This window comes from Capra hircus, chromosome 9, assembly GCF_001704415.2.
Source record: "Capra hircus breed San Clemente chromosome 9, ASM170441v1, whole genome shotgun sequence".
In the NCBI taxonomy this organism is placed as follows: Eukaryota; Metazoa; Chordata; class Mammalia; order Artiodactyla; family Bovidae; genus Capra; species Capra hircus.
Window position 1 is genome coordinate 21,387,757 of NC_030816.1, and position 17,827 is coordinate 21,405,583.

Below are 17,827 nucleotides of genomic sequence, written 5' to 3' on the forward strand. Positions count from 1 at the left end.
TTGGGACTTATTGCCTCCTTGGCAACCCACTCCAGTATTCTTGCTTGGAGAATTCCATGGACAGAGGAGCCTGGTGGGCAAGAGTCCATGGGGTAGGAAAGAGTCGGACATGACTGAGCGACGAACACACGCTTCTCACTTAGCAGAAGGATATGTGAAAACGAACATATTCACTTTGGTACTGATTCCATGTCTTCAGTATTAAGAGTTATTAGGGGAGAATCCCAGGGACCGGGGAGCCTGGTGGGCTGCTGTCTATGTGGTCGCACAGGGTCGGACCGGACTGAAGCGACTTAGCAGCAGCAGCAGCAGGGCACTGTTTTAAATTTTCAAGAAAAAAAAAGGAAACTTTTCTGAGGATGGTAAGAATCACATGAAATACATGCAGTAACTTTGCAAATACAAGGTGCTGCTTCCGGATATCCTCGGTTTAGGGAAATCAGGGATTTGTTACTGGAGAAGAAGTTTCTGTGCAAAGGGCAGAGCCAGTGCTAAGATCCTAAGGTGAGAGCCTGCTTGTTATTTTGGAAGCCAGTGTGGCTGGTGCATGGTGAACTGGTGTGGGAGTTTGCAGATCGTATAGGATCGTTGGGGGGATTTAGGTGGAAGAGGGACAAAGTCTGAAAGTGTGGAGACCAGTTAGGCCATGGCAATAATCTAAACAAAGACAAAGATGATTTGGACCAAAGCATAGGACCAAACAGATTCTGGATATATTTTGAAGGTGTCAGGATTTGATATGGGTTGTAAGAAAAGGATGAGTAAGGGGTGGTATTTGGCAGGAACAACTGTAAAGATGAAGTTCTTTTGACCAAAATGACAAATGAGGAAGACAGAATGAGTTTGGCAAGGAAGTTGATAGTACCTTTAATCCATGGATCAAAGAAAAACACCAAGTAAAAAATTTTTTAATTTCCTAAATAATAATCAAAACACAGGTTATCAAAATAGGTGCAGTGAAGCAACCAATTTAACCTTTATATTAGGAAAAGAAGGTTGGTTACAAGTTACAATCTTGTAAATGAAGCGCCCCTTCATCTACTTTACTTTTTTATTAACAAAATTTTTGGTAAAACATCATTTTCAAATCTGTTGTATATTTACTATAAAACCTTCATATTTCAGGATGCTCAAGAGTGATTCTTTAATTTTTAGTACTAAAGATAACTTCCAGTGCTAATGTAAGCAAAAGAACTCACTTCCAAATCTTTGTGTCACCTATTTGGGCATCATTAAGCCTTTTTGGTTGATTTCTAATTTCCTTTTGACACACAGACACTTCACAAAACACCCACCTGAAAGTGGGTGATTTTTATGAGACAGACTGGCTTTCTTTCAGTGTCTCATTTTTAATTTGTAGTTAAAGATGTTACAGGATAAGTGTGTTTCAAGCTCTGCAGACAGGTAAACGATATAGTGGAGCCAAGCATCATGGGATCTGAAGCCAGAAGTGGGAATCCCAGCCTTAGCACTAACCTTTACAGGTTATATAAACTTTTAAGATCATTCGAATAACGAGACAGTGTATGTGAAAGCACACTGCAAATTCTCAAATAGGTTATCAGTATTAGTAATTAGAAATACATAGAAATATGTATATATTCCTCTGAAGCAGTTCTATTTTCTCTCTTCTCTGTTAATCTTTATTGCTAAAGAAAAATGTCCATGAGAGATTCATTGTATCATTTGTGTTTTTTTCTGCAAATAATGCAAAGCCACAGTTGCTACTTCCCAATATTAGCAGTCTTCAAAATGTGTTCTGAAGTTTATTTTTGCTTTTCTGTGCTTATGAGTTTTTTAGGCCATCTCACTTTTCTCAGAGGTGCAGAATTGAGAATTCCCTACTTAAAGGTTAATCTTAATTCTCAAACAGTTCATGTGGCTAATGTTTCATTTAGTCAGATGTTTCAAAGACTCATTACCCTCATAAGTGCAAACACCCATATGAAATTCTGATTCTGAGAGTTCCTCTGAATGGTAGTGAATCTCTGAATCACTTCCAGCCTAATTAATCTTCCTGACTGACTTAACATAAAGGGACCAGAGTGATCTGTTACAATGTAAATCAGGTCATGTTACTCTTTGCTCCTGACTGCTCCCTCCCCATCTCAGATTAAAGGCCCATGTGTTGACAGTACAAGCGGCTCCCTGACCATCACCTACACCTCGCAATTTCTCTGACCTTACCTCCTATTACTCTGTCACCTATTCTGTGCTTCAGCCTCACTAGCCTCCTTGCTGTTCCTCAAATATGCAAGACAGGCTGTCCTCCTGCAAAGGGACTTCCTGTTCGCTCTGTCTGGAATGCTCTTCCTCCCATGCCCACGTAGTCTACTCCCTCATCTCCTTGGAATCTTCTTCGCATATAACTTTTCAATGAGGCTACCTCAACCACGGTACTGAAAATTGCAGCCACTATTGATTCCCTTTATCCTATTCTATTTTTCTCATGACACTTTAAATTTACACTATTATGTTTATTCTCTCTATTAGAATGTAAATTCCTTAGGGTCAGTGATTTTAGATATTGTTGTACTCTATGATATAGGGTAGTGCCTGACACACAATAGGCACTCAAAAAATATATATAGTCTCTGAAGGAGTGAATCCTATGCAGTGATAACATGGTATGGTTCTAAAAGCACTGGACCAAGGAGTTATAAAACTATAGTCCTTCTTTACAATTGAATTACTATATGTGTTTGGATAAGACTTGTCCTTCTCTGGGTCTCAGCTTCCCCATCTGTGAAATGGGGCTGTTGGCCAAAAATTATCTTTGTGATGCTTTCTATGTGTAAGAAACTATGGTTCCTCAAGATCATGTATATACTGAAGATAATTGTGTGAAATCAGACTTCAAAGTTAGTGCTTAACATCTCTGACCCAAGGTGTCATGGCCGCAAGAGTGGTATCTGTGGGTGGAGTTGTTACACTCCTGACACCCTTGACACTAATATTCTTGAACCAGATAACAAGATGGGGGCCTCCATTCTGGAGAACAACAAAGTGGGGACAATGTGAGTTTTAAGTGGGCTGCACTTCCAACATTACCTTGCACATAAGGATGACGTATGCTGTTTCCAAGAAGCAGCACCTGTACATGTTCCTCTTCTCCACCTCGTAAGGACCCTTTCGATCACTTGTTCTCTTTTTTCCTCCTTCCCTTACTCTTCCTCCCTCTTCTCTCTCTCTGGCCCACACGCACATATGCACTCACGGGTACATGCGCTTTGCTCTGGATTTGAAAGGGACTGAGTGGAGAAGGAAGAGAGAAAATAAAGGAGCAAAGGAGGTGTGGAAGAAGATAGGGTTAGTGAGATGCAATATGATTTTTTAAATGTATGGAGGGAAAACAAACTTGGAGGTTAAAGTGGGAAGCTAAAATTTAAGTCAGATTACGTTTTTGGCTTCCTGAAAGAAAATATAGTGAAGGTTGGGCTAGGGATGCCCCTAAGTTTGTGCAAAGTCCTGGGCAAACATTTCTGTGGGGCCCTTGGCAATACAATAAGTAATGATATTAAAAGATGTATTTTAAAAATTCATGGGCTCATGTAAGATCCAGTGGTTAACTGATGTAGAATAATAAAGAGAGACACCTATGCATTAGTTTACTGTTTAATCAGTGTCCATGCACCATCCCCTCCTGCTCAGGTTGAACACCCATCTCTTCCTGTTCTTTATTGTCAGATAAACTGGTTCCGTCTAATTTCTATATCTCCTACATGACTTTTTAAAACATAGCAGTGCTGTTACTATTGTCAATACCGTGGCTCTTTGTAATTTCTATCAAAACAATACCGTTCTTGCCTCTGCGGTATTCTATTACCATTTCGCTGGTGACATCATTACTCATTAACTCCATCATCATGGTGCTGCTCCTGAACACTGGCTTCCGAAGATTTTCTTGAAGAATGTACCTTTAGATGATATCCACAAATACAATTCTTACTCAGGATATGCAGGAAAATGTGAATGACCCTTTGTTTTCCAGTCACGTTACATTTACCGTCTTCCAGAAATGTCTTGATTTCTTTGGGCCATAATCACTGCATCCCTAGCCTGGGATCTGTTTTGGAGTCGGATGCACCCCGTCTTCCTCACATCGCCACCAGCTGGGAGGACCAGACCGGAAACTGCAGCGGAGCCAGAACAAGGGTCCCTTTTGCATGCAAGGAAGGAGTTGACCCACCCAGCAGAGCACAGCGTCATCACCCCGTCAGCAGCCAGAGAGGACAGCGATTGGAAGGGCGTCTGAGTATTTGATGCAGCCGCCCCCACCCATCGACCCAGGCACCCACCCTCACCCAACCACGCGCCGACTCTCACCCACTACCTGGTCAGAGGCGGGCCGCCGGCACGCAGTCCACCCTGAGCGTCCGCGGTGCTGCGCACGAATGGAGGGGCCGCCGTCACGGCCAGTTGTAGCCGGAAGCTGGCATCTCTGGTTGAAATACCCCCGGCACCCCAAGCTCTGGGAAGAGGGTCGGGGAGCGCACAGAAATCAAGAAACCAGCCCAAGCGGTAGGGCCCCAGAAAATCTCCAAGAATGAGCTCAAACGCAGAGCTTGCTGACCACAGGCAGCAAAGAACTGCCTACTTACTCCGTTTTATTATTCTAACTCTGCCCGTAATAACTTGGATGGTTTTTGCTTTTCGCTTTATCTTCCCTGAAAAATAAAGGCCTTTCTCACAGTACTCTTAGGATCCATTAAATCATTAATGGAGTAAAGATGCTTGACATCATCAGAACTGTATGTTATACTCTTTCTCAAAAGCAGCTTTCTCAAATTCAAGTTATCTCCCAGGGAAAGAATGGCAAGCTTGAACTTACTAGCCAACTATTCTTAATTTATGAAATTTAAATAATAAATAAAACACCCCATGGATCAGGATTAGTTTTTTTCCCTTTGGCATTTATTTTCCTACATTTCAAATGCTGGATTATATCCACAATATGTCATAGAGTATAACATATGGTTCTGTCGATGTCATTAACTGGCAAAGACACAAGACAAATGTAATTTAACTATTTTTATTTGTTTGGATTGAAACATCTATAGAAACATAAAATGCATATTCAGCTGTTCTTTCAGCACTTTAGAACACCTTTAGAATATTTTATATTTTTATATTATAAATATATTTGTTTTCCTAGAGCAGTGGTTCCCTAGGGGAGAGTATTAATGCATAAATACTTATGCTATTAAGTACCTGGAAGAGGCCTTATCCAAAGCATGTCACTCGTGACAGGCTTGTGGGGTCATAAACTCCTGAAATGTATTGATATGTGTGTTTGTTTCCTATCTCCACTGTAGCCAATTACCACGAACTTAGTGGCTTAAAACAATGCAAATGTGAGGACTGTGAGAACGGTATATATTTCTTACTGTCAAACACAGGTCAGACACAGGTTTCAGTGGGCTCCAATCAAGGTATCAGCAGGACTGTGTTCCTTCTAGGGGTTCTGGGAAGAATCCATTTCCCAGCCTTCCCAGCTTCTAAAAGCTGCCTGCACCCTTGGCTCAGGGTCCTCGTCATCTTTAAATTAACCCAACTGTGGCTGATTTCTCAGACATGACTCTGGTGCTCACGACACTCCTGTTTCACTGCCACTTGGTCTTTTCTCTGACTTTGGTTCCTCCTCTTACAAGAACCCCTGTGATTACAGTGAGTCCACCGGGATATTCCAGTACAATATCCCTGTCTCAAGATCCTTAACTTGATGACATCTGTGGTATCTCTTTTGCCATGCAAAGTATCAAGCAAGATTCACAAATTCCAGGGCTTAGGATGTGAACATGTTCAGAAGGCCAACATTTGGTCTACCACAATACACAGCCTCTGAGGCACATGGGCCTGTGTGTGTGTGTTTGCACAGTCTCTGGGTATTTCCTCAAGATAACTTTTCCCAGAATGGCCCTTCGAAGGGTCTGTGACTCAGGACAGTTTAAGCACTTAACTCCCACAATTTGATCAGCCTCTCTATCTTTTGGAAGGGAAATTAGTTCCAGAGAGACTGACTTGTACGAGACAGTATGAATGATGAGAGAGTGTATTTCCTTTGTTCCACTTTGACCCTTCATAACTATACCCTATCAAAAACAAATTGACAGATTATAGCAGTGTTCTGCCACTACCAGAATGAGAAAGTGAACACCGGAGATTTAGTCTGTAGCTAATAAAATCACTGTCGCTGGTCGTTGAGTAGTTCAGGTCCAGTGACAGTAGATAAGTCACTTTGCTAAGAAGAACACTGTCTTGAAAGTGAACCATTGTATATGTACGTGCAGTGGAAGCAGAAAGAGATAGGCAGGTAAGATAGGCATCTTAGTTTTAGAACTCAAGCTGTTTTAGTGATTCACAGACAGGGGTAGGAGAACCTCCTGACATCTACAAGGCCCTGGAAGGTTTGTGATATGCCTCATGTTGCTGTATTCAGTGCTACGGAGTGCAGTGTCAAAAGTCAGACTAGCAGGGAACTTAAGCAAACTGCTTGACTCCTCTACCTCAGTCTACCTCATCCATAAAATGGGAGAACTTATTTTATTTGGGTCAAATAAGACTGGATTCAAATTATGAACAATGATTCACCAGTTATCAAATAAAAATAATTTTATCATAAGAAAGCATTTTATTCATAGAAGAATGTACACCACTCAGAATTCCTTCACATTCTCTATGTCATTAATGTCATTTCAGCAATTCATTTCCTAATATGTGACTCTACCATTTTGCTGTAAAGAAAGAATGGGGTCATTTGTTTAAGTTAGCTTCATAATACATAAATGGTAAGAATTCTTTGGGGCTTCCCAGGTGGCTCAACGGTAAAGAATCTGCCTGCAAGGCAGGAGATGCAGGTTTGATCCCTGGGTCACAAAGATATCCTGGAGAAGAAAATGGCTACCCACTCCAGTATTCTTGCCCAGGAAATCCCATGGACGGGGTACTGGTGGGCTGTAGTCTATGGGCTCTCAAAAGAGTCAGATACAATTTAGTGACTAAGCAACAACAAAAGAATTCCTTTTACAGAGGCCACCACTATACTTGAGTGCAGCCATCTGTCTATACCACGAGGGGGCAGCAGAGGAAACAAAACTTGAAAAACATCTCTGAAGTCTAGTGTACTGAGATTAGAGTTTAATTGTGCATGCTGAATCTATGAGGTCGCAAAGAGGCCGTTTCGACTGAGCGACTGGACTGAACTGAACAGAAGAGTAATTCGCGTAAGGGACGATGAACTTTGTCTCTCTGAAGGTAACATCATTGCTTCTTGGTCGAGGTCTCATTTATAACTGTGCCCCACAGCTCATGGAGCCAACTGTGTAGCTGTCTACTCTAAGGACAGCTTCCCAACATTTACTCCTTTAGTAACCAGTGCCAAATTTTGGTAGGTTTGTTTAGAAGCTAAAATGAAAACTCTAAACCATATATTTTGAAATAGCAGATAGCTGCTGAGTCTTGCATTTGGAAGGCCTCTGATTGGTTGTGATATTTCAAAGTTTTAAGGTTAATGTGATTTCCCCTTGTGCTACAAACAGAATACAAAAAAAAAAAAATTTGTAAAATCACATTGCTGTTTCTTATTACAATCATCAGAGAAGGCAGTGGCACCCTACTCCAGTACTCTTGCCTGGAAAATCCCATGGACGGAGGAGCCTGGTAAGCTGTAGTCAATGGGGTCGCTAAGAGTCAGACACGACTGAGCGACTTAACTTTCACTTTTCACTTTCATGCATTGGAGAATCCCAGGGATGGGTGAGCCTGATGGGCTGCCATATATGGGGTCGTACAGAGTCGGACACAACTGAAGCGACCTAGCAGCAGCATTACAATCACATGCTAGAATTTTTTTAATGGAACTGGAGACTGAGAACAGAGAAAGAAGACAAAGATGATGAGTATAAATATGATTCTGCAATTCAGCTTTGGAGAGCGTAAATAAGCAGAGTAAAACACGTCTAAACAATGGGGTTGTATTTGTCTCCCGGGAAGGAGGCAGCTTGGATTGTGGGAGGTAGATGTGGAAGCTGATGAAGGTAAGAAATGAGCAAGTCTGTATTTATGCCAAGCCACAGCATTTGATGTAGTACCCAAAACTACTTGGTAGCAAAATATAAGGTAATATTAGCACATAATTGATTTTAATTATATGTTTTAAAATTACATAAATCCATTAAGCATAAAGGAGAGGAAGCACAATGTTCTTAATGGAAAAGTTTTGTCCAACTGGCTATGGAACAGAAGAATATTCTGGACAAAAAAAATGGCAATTTAATTTGTTTAATTTGAAATAGATAAAATACAATAAAACTCAAGAACGTGTACTATTCTTTAAATGTTCATACAGATGCTATAAAACCCTTTGAAGCTATACAGAAGAGCTCCAAAATACTTACAGTCCTTTGAGAGAAAGTGAAAGATCATGATTAAGTGGTCCAAAAGATAAATTGTATGCAATACTCTGAAACAGCTTGATTTAGAAAGTGCTTCTAGAATTTAGCAGAAAAAAACTTTCCTGGTGTCAGTATATGAACAACTATTCTTTCTGATAATATAAAGTTTTAACTTCATACACTCTGATTTTGATAACTGAAAATCTTACTAGAGTATTTTCATTTTTGTATATTATTCTATCAGAGTGTATTTCCTGAAAACTAATAAAATAACTCAGATCATGGTATAAAATGTTACTTTAACTGAAGAAGTGAAGTGAAGTCGCTCAGTTGTGTCCGACTCTTTGCGACCCCGTGGACTGTAGCCTGCCAGGCTCCTCTCTCCATGGGATTCTCCAGGCAAGAATACTGGAATGGGTTACCATTTCCTTCTCCAGGGGATCTTCCCGACCCAGGGGTCGGACATGGGTCTCCCGCCTTTGAGGCAGACGCTTTAACCTCTGAGCCACCAGGGAAGCCCCCACTACTTTAACTAGTGTGTCCCAATACAAAACAACTTCAAAGATTCTCAGAGCCATGGGATTTGGAGCTGGAGAAGACGCTAAAGAACAAAGTAGAGGTGGCCTTCCATAATGTGTTGTTCAGTCGCTCAGTCATGTCTCACTCTTTGTGACCCCATGGACTGCAGCATACCAGGCTCCCCTGTCCTTCACCATCTCTTGGAGCTTGCTCAAACTCATGTCCATTGAGGGGGTGATGCCATCCAACCATCTCATCCCCTTCTCCTCCTGCCTCCAATCTTTCCCAGTATCAGGGTCTTTTCTAATGAGTCAGCTCTTCGCATCAGGTGGCCAAAGTATCAGAGCTGCAGCATCAGTCCTTCTAATGAATATTCAGGATTGATTTCCTTTAGGATTGACTGGTTTGATCTCCTTGCAGTCCAAGGGACCCTCAAGAGTCTTCTCCAGCACCACAGTTTGAAAGCACCAATTCCATAATTACACAGCTTATTTATATCAGAGCAGACCAAGACCCTACTTCCGTACTTATTTCTATTTTTTAAAGATCCCTCTTGTCATGTCATATCAGAATTGTATACAGAATTAGATAAGTGGAATAACTTTTCTCGGCCACTTGAAAAAATCAGTACACTAACTTTTTTTTTTTTTTAAGTGGAATGCCAGTGAATGTCTAGAGAAGAAAGCTCAGAACCAAATTCAGTGATATTTTCCTTTCAATAGAAACAACCTAAGCTACTAGTGCTCCAGAAGATTGTACACTTATTCGCCTGTATACATGTAAACATCTTATTAGACTTAGAAAGGACCTCAAGAATTCGCTTGGTTCAGTTCCTTCCCTTCCAGCAGATAAGGTATCACTATCCCAATTTACAGATGCAACAGCTGAATTCCAGAGAGGCTAACCAATTTGCTCAGTAAGTGATGGAGGGGGAGGAACAGGTCTCCTGTCCTGGCAAACTACTATACTGTGTATCTCTTATTGGTTAAAAAATAATAAAAATCTTCTTAATGTTCATCTTTATTGTTTCTATTAAATTTGAAAGACCCATAATTTCACACAAAATGGACCCTTTCATGACTGTAAGATTGCCAGGTAAGTGATTGCATTTTAGATGGTCAAATTCTCTGGTCTCCTTGAAAATGAATCTTGAAAGTCACCTTGACTACTGGCAGTTGGTCCATTGCCCAGTAAGTAGCCATTATTTTGTTTAAAAGATAAAGGAAAACCCTCACTTTGCTTATTTTGACCAATGAACCAGTTGTTCAAGTGAATGTGGCAAAAATCAGGCATGAGACTATACATATATCAGAAATAATGAAGATAAAATAGAAAACTGTCAAATATAAGAAGTGAAATTTTAGGTAGGTCTTCCCTTTTAGAGTTTAGATAATGGATCTACAAACATAGCTTACAGCCTTCCTTCCTAAAATGGATTTTGAGTACAAAGGTGTGATAACAAAAAGACATAGATAGTGTCCTGGTAGTGGAACACAGGGGGAACTTTCTAGAATAAACTTTCTATATCATACCTTTAAAAATGTTTCCACTATGGAGGTGCCACAAATAACATTTGACACCAGTGAGGATACAATATGTGTCCATCTTTCCTTGGGTATGGCAAGATGACTCAAGACCTTCTTGCCTGGGCTTCCCCCCTACATGGTAACAATTTAGAAAGGATTTTTGGTTTTTTTTTTAATCTTGATTCTCAAAGGTCAGATATTTAAGCTTGAAGAAAGAGGAAGAAGCAGTGAAAAGTCGCTGGGTATTATACAGAGGTAGAAAATTTTAAAAAAAACTTAGACATGGAGAAAATAATGATAAAAGACAAGCAATGCAAAGAGGAAGGGCAAAAATAACATTTATAAGCACTTATTTTGTGAAAGGCACTGTGCTGAGTACTTAGCTTGTATTATCTAATTGTCATATACGTCCTCACAAATCTCTGAAGTAGCTGCTATCTGAATGCAGATACAAAATAGCACTCGAAGATATTCATTTTTGCACAGCTACTAAGTAACAAAACTAGGATCCAAATTTTGATATGACTACAATTTTCATATTTGTAAAAAAAAATCAGACCAATATATGCACTACAAGACCATCAATGAAATTTCAAAACAAGAAATTGTTACCATGATCAGATAAATTGATTTTGGAAATAGCATTTCAGATGAACTGACATAAACAAATATCAGAAGAGAGAGAAAAAGCTGAAGGGATTACATGGAAACTCTGTCCTTATAAAAATAAAATATTTGAATTGTGAAAGGTGCTATGATTAAGATTTTAATTCAATATCTCCTGATCTGCCTTCCTCATTATCCTCATCCACCCTACCTCCAAGGAAGCTGTAGTTACCTTGCACGTCATTACCCATGCAGAGAAAGCTGGGGACTGACATCTCTCTCCAGTCCTGACATGAAGGAATATGGATGTGTCTGACATCTTCGTTTCCAGGAATGAAGCCAAATAGCTTCTTTATGCGCTGCAGGATGAGCAGCCGTGAATGCTGTGCTGCGGCTTGTTCAAAGAGTTCCCTCTCATTGTGGAGGTGGTTGGTCCAGTAGCGATGCTGCAGGGAGGTGAGGGGTGAGCAGCACCTCGCCAAAGAATAGGAGACTAGGGCAGTGATGGTTGCCAAGGTGATCAGAATCCAGCCCAGCATCTTCACATAATTATTCAAAAGAGAAACAGAAAGCATCAATATATTAAATATTTAAGAAACAACCATGATGGGAGGGATCCCCACAGATCTGAGAACTAAAATATGGGTAAGAAATTTGCTTTCCTGGTCTTTAGCATATTGACAGGTGCTATTCACCTGACCCTGGGTGCAGGTGTGACACGGGATACAGGCCCAACCATCTTCAGCTTGGCTTTTGGATTACAAAGGATTTTTGGATTTGGGAAATTTCCAAAGATTTTGAAGTGGATTCTAAATACTGTCCTGGAAGTGGCAAACTTTATAACCTGCCTATTATCTTTGCATAACGGACATAAACTACATTTTTTATTTTAGTTTAAGCATCAGGTGTAGGCTCATACATTTCTTTGGACACTTAATATATATTTAATAATTATAGTGATGAAAATTATGATATAATAGATAATAATGGTAGTTTTGTAAACTACCAAGCTCAGTGATATGCCAGCAAGTACTCATTGACATTTCGTCCCAAATTGCTATTTCCTTTTATTTTTTTGTGACCGAAGAAAGTCGATGAGCAGACTCTCATGTCCTTAAATGTACAGCACCTATTGTTTTCCTTTTCATCTTCTTCTCCCTTCAAATAATCTTTTGCTGGCCAGTTTTACGGTTGGTTTTTGAAATATACTTTGAAAGGAAAGTCAACTAGATTTTATTTGCAACTATTTAGTTTCCACTTTTAAAGACTGACAAATGACAAATAACTGTTTTCTATGCTTAGACTCCTCTTTTTTCCTTTTTGGTATTCTTCTTTCAATATTTAGTGGTTGTTATGTAGAGTGAGACAGATGGGCTGCACACATTTAGGGAAACCACCAGTATGCAGCCACAATCTAAATGGTGAAGGTCTCTTCCACAGCTGGTGATTCACCAACAGGCCTGGAATCACCAGTGTGTGCACAGCAAGATAGCTTCACTCTAGAGGCTGAAGCTGACAAAGTCATACTCATCATGTCATGATTTAACTTATTAGAGGCCAGCATGGTTGAGGAAAGGTCATCTCAGATGCCCATTAATTCATCAGCTACCATTTACTGAGCCCGAGGTTGACCTCCCACCATGTGCTATACATACTGCTTGGTTCCTGGGACACAGATCCAGATAATTTTAGATACATTCTCTCTTCCCAAATCTTTAAGCCTAAAGAGGGAGACAAAATATAAAGCCAAGAAACACAGTAAAATAGGATAGTTTTGATAGGTGTAAACACAAAGCCCAAGGAAGGACAATGAAGATACATGAACTTGTTTAAAGGAGAAGAGTGTCAGGGAACACTTCCCAGAAGAGATGATGCTCAAACTTAAATTATTAAAGACAAGTTCACCAGATGCAAGAGGTTGAGGAGAATTCCAGTTAGGGAAGTCAGAAGAAGAAGCATGTGAAGAGTTGGGAAAACCCCAAGAAGTTGAATTCACAAGGTCATAGGCATCATATGGGGAAATGGTCAGGGGCCACATATTGAAGGATATTGTATGTCAGGGCAGGAATCTGGATCTGTGCTTAGGCTGGTAGAAAATCACTGAAGGACTTTATATGGGTGACAGTGCATGGAGCAGGGGGTAGAGGGAGGATTCATCATTCAATCTGCAGTTAGATGATTTTGGCATGGGTATAGAAGGTATTGAAATGGGATGAAATAAATGTCCAGAAGGTACAGGCAGAGACAGGATTTAAACTTAATTTGATCTGGTGGTCAACCCAGAATCATCCAACAGAAAGACAGTACATATTCCTCAAATGAGATTGGAGTATGAGGTAACTATAGAAGGTGGGAGGGCAAATAGAAACAGCCCCTGGTCTTTGGCTAGCTTGATAAGCCATTTATTAGCTATATAAACTTATGAAAGTTATAAACTCTTTGAGTTTCAGTTTCCTCATCTGTAAAATGGAGTTGATTATACCTACCTCTTGGGATTACAAATAGAATTAAGATATAATGTATTTGTACACTATAGGATAAGCATCTCAATAAATATTAGTGGTCAATAAATATCACTTAGTTGTGTCCAACTCTGCGACTCCATGGACTGTAGCCCACCAGGCTCCTCTGTACTTGGAATACCCCAGGCAAGTATACTGGAGTGGGTTGCCATTCCCTTTTCCAGGGGATATTCCCAACCCAGGGATCGAATCCTGGTCTCCTGCATTGCAGGCAGAGTCTTTACTGTCTGAGCCACCAGGGAAGCCCAAATATTAGTGGTGGTGTCACTAAATCAAAAAATCCACTTGCTCATGGTACTCAGAGCTATAAAACTGTCTTTTCACAGAAGTCTGTGTATCATTAGATAAGATGTTTTATTTTGACCTTAAGAACATCTTACCATTGTGTATTACAACTTAGTTTTTTAAAGCAAGAACATCTTTTAAAGTCAAAATTGTCCCATTGATTTTTTCACTTTTCACAGCTCCTCTGCTTGACATTTAAGGCCAGTATAAATAGGTTGAGACAAATCCTTTCTTAATAAGATTTCTAATTTTGTTTCAACTGGTCCATATATAACACTTCAATATTGTTGTGTTGATAGTAATTTTTTCAACTAAATATCATCAGCACTTTTAAATTTCAATAACTGAAAAGTGATGGGTCAAGAGAGGCCTTTGCAATAAGTAGTTTAAAAATTAATGTGTTTTTCTCAATATTCTATAATAACCTATATGGGAAAAGAGTCTGAAAAATAATAAAAGAATAGATACATGGGTATGTATTAATGAATCACTTTGTTGTATACTTGAAACTAACACAACATTGTAAATCAACTATGCTGAAATATAAAATAAAAAGTAAATTAAGAAACATTACTGTGTTCTTATGGCATTGCAGTGATTTGAAATGTGTTTTTCTCCCAAATCCCTGGGAGAAACTGATGAACACCAATGATTCTTTCTGTACTGACAAAAATGTACTTTTACATCTTTAGATTTAACCTATAAACCTAGTAGGTTTAGGCCTTCCCCTCACTTAACTGCACTCCCTCCCACAAACCTATCTAATGACACTAAATTTAGAACTATCATCAGTGTTTATTTTTAATTATAATTAAGCCTCCTGTAATTTTAAATGTGATTTAAATATATAAGAATGCATATTTAAGAATATACATGCAGAAAGATGGAATTTAGTAATAATATTTTCAATAACAATATCTAAAATTCCTTGTTGAAAAAAAATTTATGACCAACCTAGACAGCCTATTAAAAAGCAGAGACATTACTTTGCCAACAAAGGTCCATCTAGTCAAAGCTATGGATTTTCCAGTAGTCATGTATGGATGTGAGAGTTGGACCATAAAGAAAGCCAAATGCCAAAGAACCGATGCTTTTGAACTGTGGTATTGATGAAGACTGTTGAGAGTCCCTTGGACTGCAAGGAGATCAAACCAGCCCATCCTAAAGGAAATCAGTCCTGAATATTCATTGGAAGGACTGATGCTGAAGCTGAAACTCCAATACTTTGGCCACCTGATGTGAAGAACTGACTCACTGGAAAAGCCTCTGATACTGGGAAGGATTGAATGCAGGAGGAGAAGGGGATGACAGAGGATGAGATGGTTGGATGGCATCACTGACTCAGTGGACACGAGTTTGAACAATCTCTGGGCGCTGGTGATGGACAGGAAAGCCTGGAGTGCTGCAGTCCATAGGGCAAAGAGACACAACTGAGTGACTTAACTGAACTGAAAATTCCTTGTTTTTAATATATAATAGATTCTGAACACAGTACTGAGTGCTTTAGATGCATTAACTTGTTTATTACTCACTCCAACCCTAAATGACAGATCATATTAACAATATCTCCATTTTACAGATGAGAACAGTGAAGCATGGATAAATTAGATAACTTGCTTAAGGTTTTGCAGGTTAATACATGGTAAAGCAAGCCTCAAATGCAGGTCTGTGGACTCCAAAGCCCAACATCCTAACCATATTTATTCAGCCACTCAGTAGAAATCTAACTGATAAGTGGCATCCAGTTTGTGTTCTATAATCAGACAATACAAGAAGCAGCAGGAATGGAAAATGTTTCCAGTGATTGTAGTTAATATGAGATTGCTGTTGTTCAGTGGCTAAGTCCCATTCAGTTCTTTTGTACCCCATGGATTACAGCCTGCCGGGCTCCTCTGTCCTGGGGACTTCCCAGGCAAGAACTGGAGTGGGCTGCCATTTCCTCCTCCAGGGGATCTTCCTTACCCAGGGGTCAAACACGCATCTCCTGCACTGCAGGCAGATTCTTTACCACGGAGCCACCAGGGAAGCGCCAGTTAATACGGGATAGCAGAGCTGAAAATAAAAAGCAAGAACTTACCTGTGACTGGTATCTGTGTAGAAGAGCTACTTCATCTCTGACCAGGATCATATTGGATGGAACTGATCTGCAGCACGGAAACCCGGCTAGGATCTCTTGGCGTTCGCCGGCACTAATATTGTCAAACGCTCGGTAACGGCCCACAGATACGAATTCACTTGCCGCACATTCGTAGTACGTGCCTGTCAGCAGGGTCACCGCCAGCCACGTTAATGGAGCAACAAGTGCCCTTCCGGTGATGCTGAAGAAGTGAAGGCAAGCCAGCCTGCGCTCCAGGAGGCTGATTCTCCGGAGCTGAGGGACACAGCTGCAGCAGTATTCACTGGTGATTGTCCACGTCTGGCTTCTCAGAGCAAAGCCGGCAACCAGAAGGATTAAGGCAGGAATGATCAGAAAAGCAGAACCATAGTAGAAATTTTTCCCAACTTGACAGGGACAACTGAATGTGAAAGAGGAGAAGAGTTGTTGCCCACAGATAGTCAAAGCAGCAATTAAAGTGTTGATAAATGTTCCACTTCTCTGCAGAGAAGATACAGTGTTACCCAGAGCTGGGCTCATCTTGGGAAGCTCCTTCACAAATCAGCTCCTAGCCCTTTCTGATCATTAGACTCCACCAGCTATAACCATTTTATGGGATCTTACTGGTTTAACTGGTTGTGTCAGGCGACCCAACATCCTTACATGTTTAAAGGATTCTAGCATCTTTCCTTGTGTACTTTGTGAATCCTGAGCTAATAAATGAACTTCAGAGTACAGCCGCAGGGACTTGAGGGAGAGATTCATCTAGCTTGAGTGACAAGGGAAACTTCTTCAGTATATCTTTCTACTAAAAAGAGGATGACTTGATTGCAAAGCAAACTGCTGCCGTCTTCCTATGTGCTCCCTTGTGTGACACAAAATGCTTAGCACCAGCAAATACAGTATGGAAGAAAATCAGAACATTCTTACCCTTGTACTGGACCAAGATTTTGTTACCATACAATTATAGCGTAAAGAATCATGGAAGTTATCTAATACTAGAGCAATCCAAATTTAGGGCTGTCTGGAGCATCTGTAATTTCAGAGTTCTTCCATATAGATTCCAAAAGTTTTCCCAAAAGAGATGAGCAAGACCTGGGTACCCCTAAAGTCAAATCACAACAAAAACGTTCTACTTTGCATAAAAATATGTTTGTGTTGACAGAACATAATATAACAATGCGTTGTCTTAAAAGTTAAGTTGCAAATTTGTTAATATGGTATCATTTGTTATGTGAAAATATATTTGGGTAATTAATAAAGTTATATACATATAGATAAGAAATTATATAATCACACATAAAATGGCTATATTTAATCATCAAATGCTTTTTGTTTAAAGAGTGGTTTTTAAAAACCATATTGCTTTGGCTTATAAAAATGAATAAGATACAAGTTTCTCTTCTTAAATAAATCTCAGCTGGCCTTGGTTAAATATATCATCAGTGAATTGAAACATAATGCTGAGGAATTGACCCAAAGTGCAGTATAAAAAGACAAAGAAATAAAAGAGTATATTTTTAAAAGCAGTTAAAGGGAATAGAAAACAGATTAAGCAACTCCATGACCTGTCTAATAGGAGTTCTGGAGGGAAAAATGAAGGAATAGACAATATTTGAAGAGAAATAACTGAGAATTTTGCAGAATCAAAGAAAGTTCTCACATAAGAAAAGTGTTATCTATTTTAAATAGTTTCACTAAAGATAAATTCACACTGGACACATCATATTAAAACTGCACAGTGTGAAAGACAGAAAGTCTTAAAAGCTGTCAAAAATAAAAGACAGATAACCTACCCAAAAGTGGCAATATATTGACAGCACACTTCTCATCAGTAACAATAGGGACCAGAAGACAATGTCTTCAGAGTTAGTACCAGCT

At 39.7% G+C, this 17,827-nt stretch overlaps 2 protein-coding genes across 2 annotated transcripts in view; one reads left to right on the forward strand and one right to left on the reverse strand.

Annotated features, from left to right (window-relative positions):
* TRAPPC3L (trafficking protein particle complex 3 like) overlaps nt 1–17,827 on the forward strand; it is a 67,082-nt gene that overhangs the window by 908 nt on the left and 48,347 nt on the right. The gene's annotated exons all lie outside the window — the stretch shown is intronic.
* Nucleotides 9,302–16,527, reverse strand: FAM26D (family with sequence similarity 26 member D). Its single transcript, XM_005684536.3, has 2 exons — nt 15,929–16,527; nt 9,302–11,583 (listed from the first exon to the last, which is right to left on the reverse strand). Exons 1-2 carry the CDS (start codon nt 16,484–16,486, stop codon nt 11,197–11,199), a joined length of 945 nt encoding a protein of 314 aa, XP_005684593.1. The 5' UTR covers nt 16,487–16,527; the 3' UTR covers nt 9,302–11,196.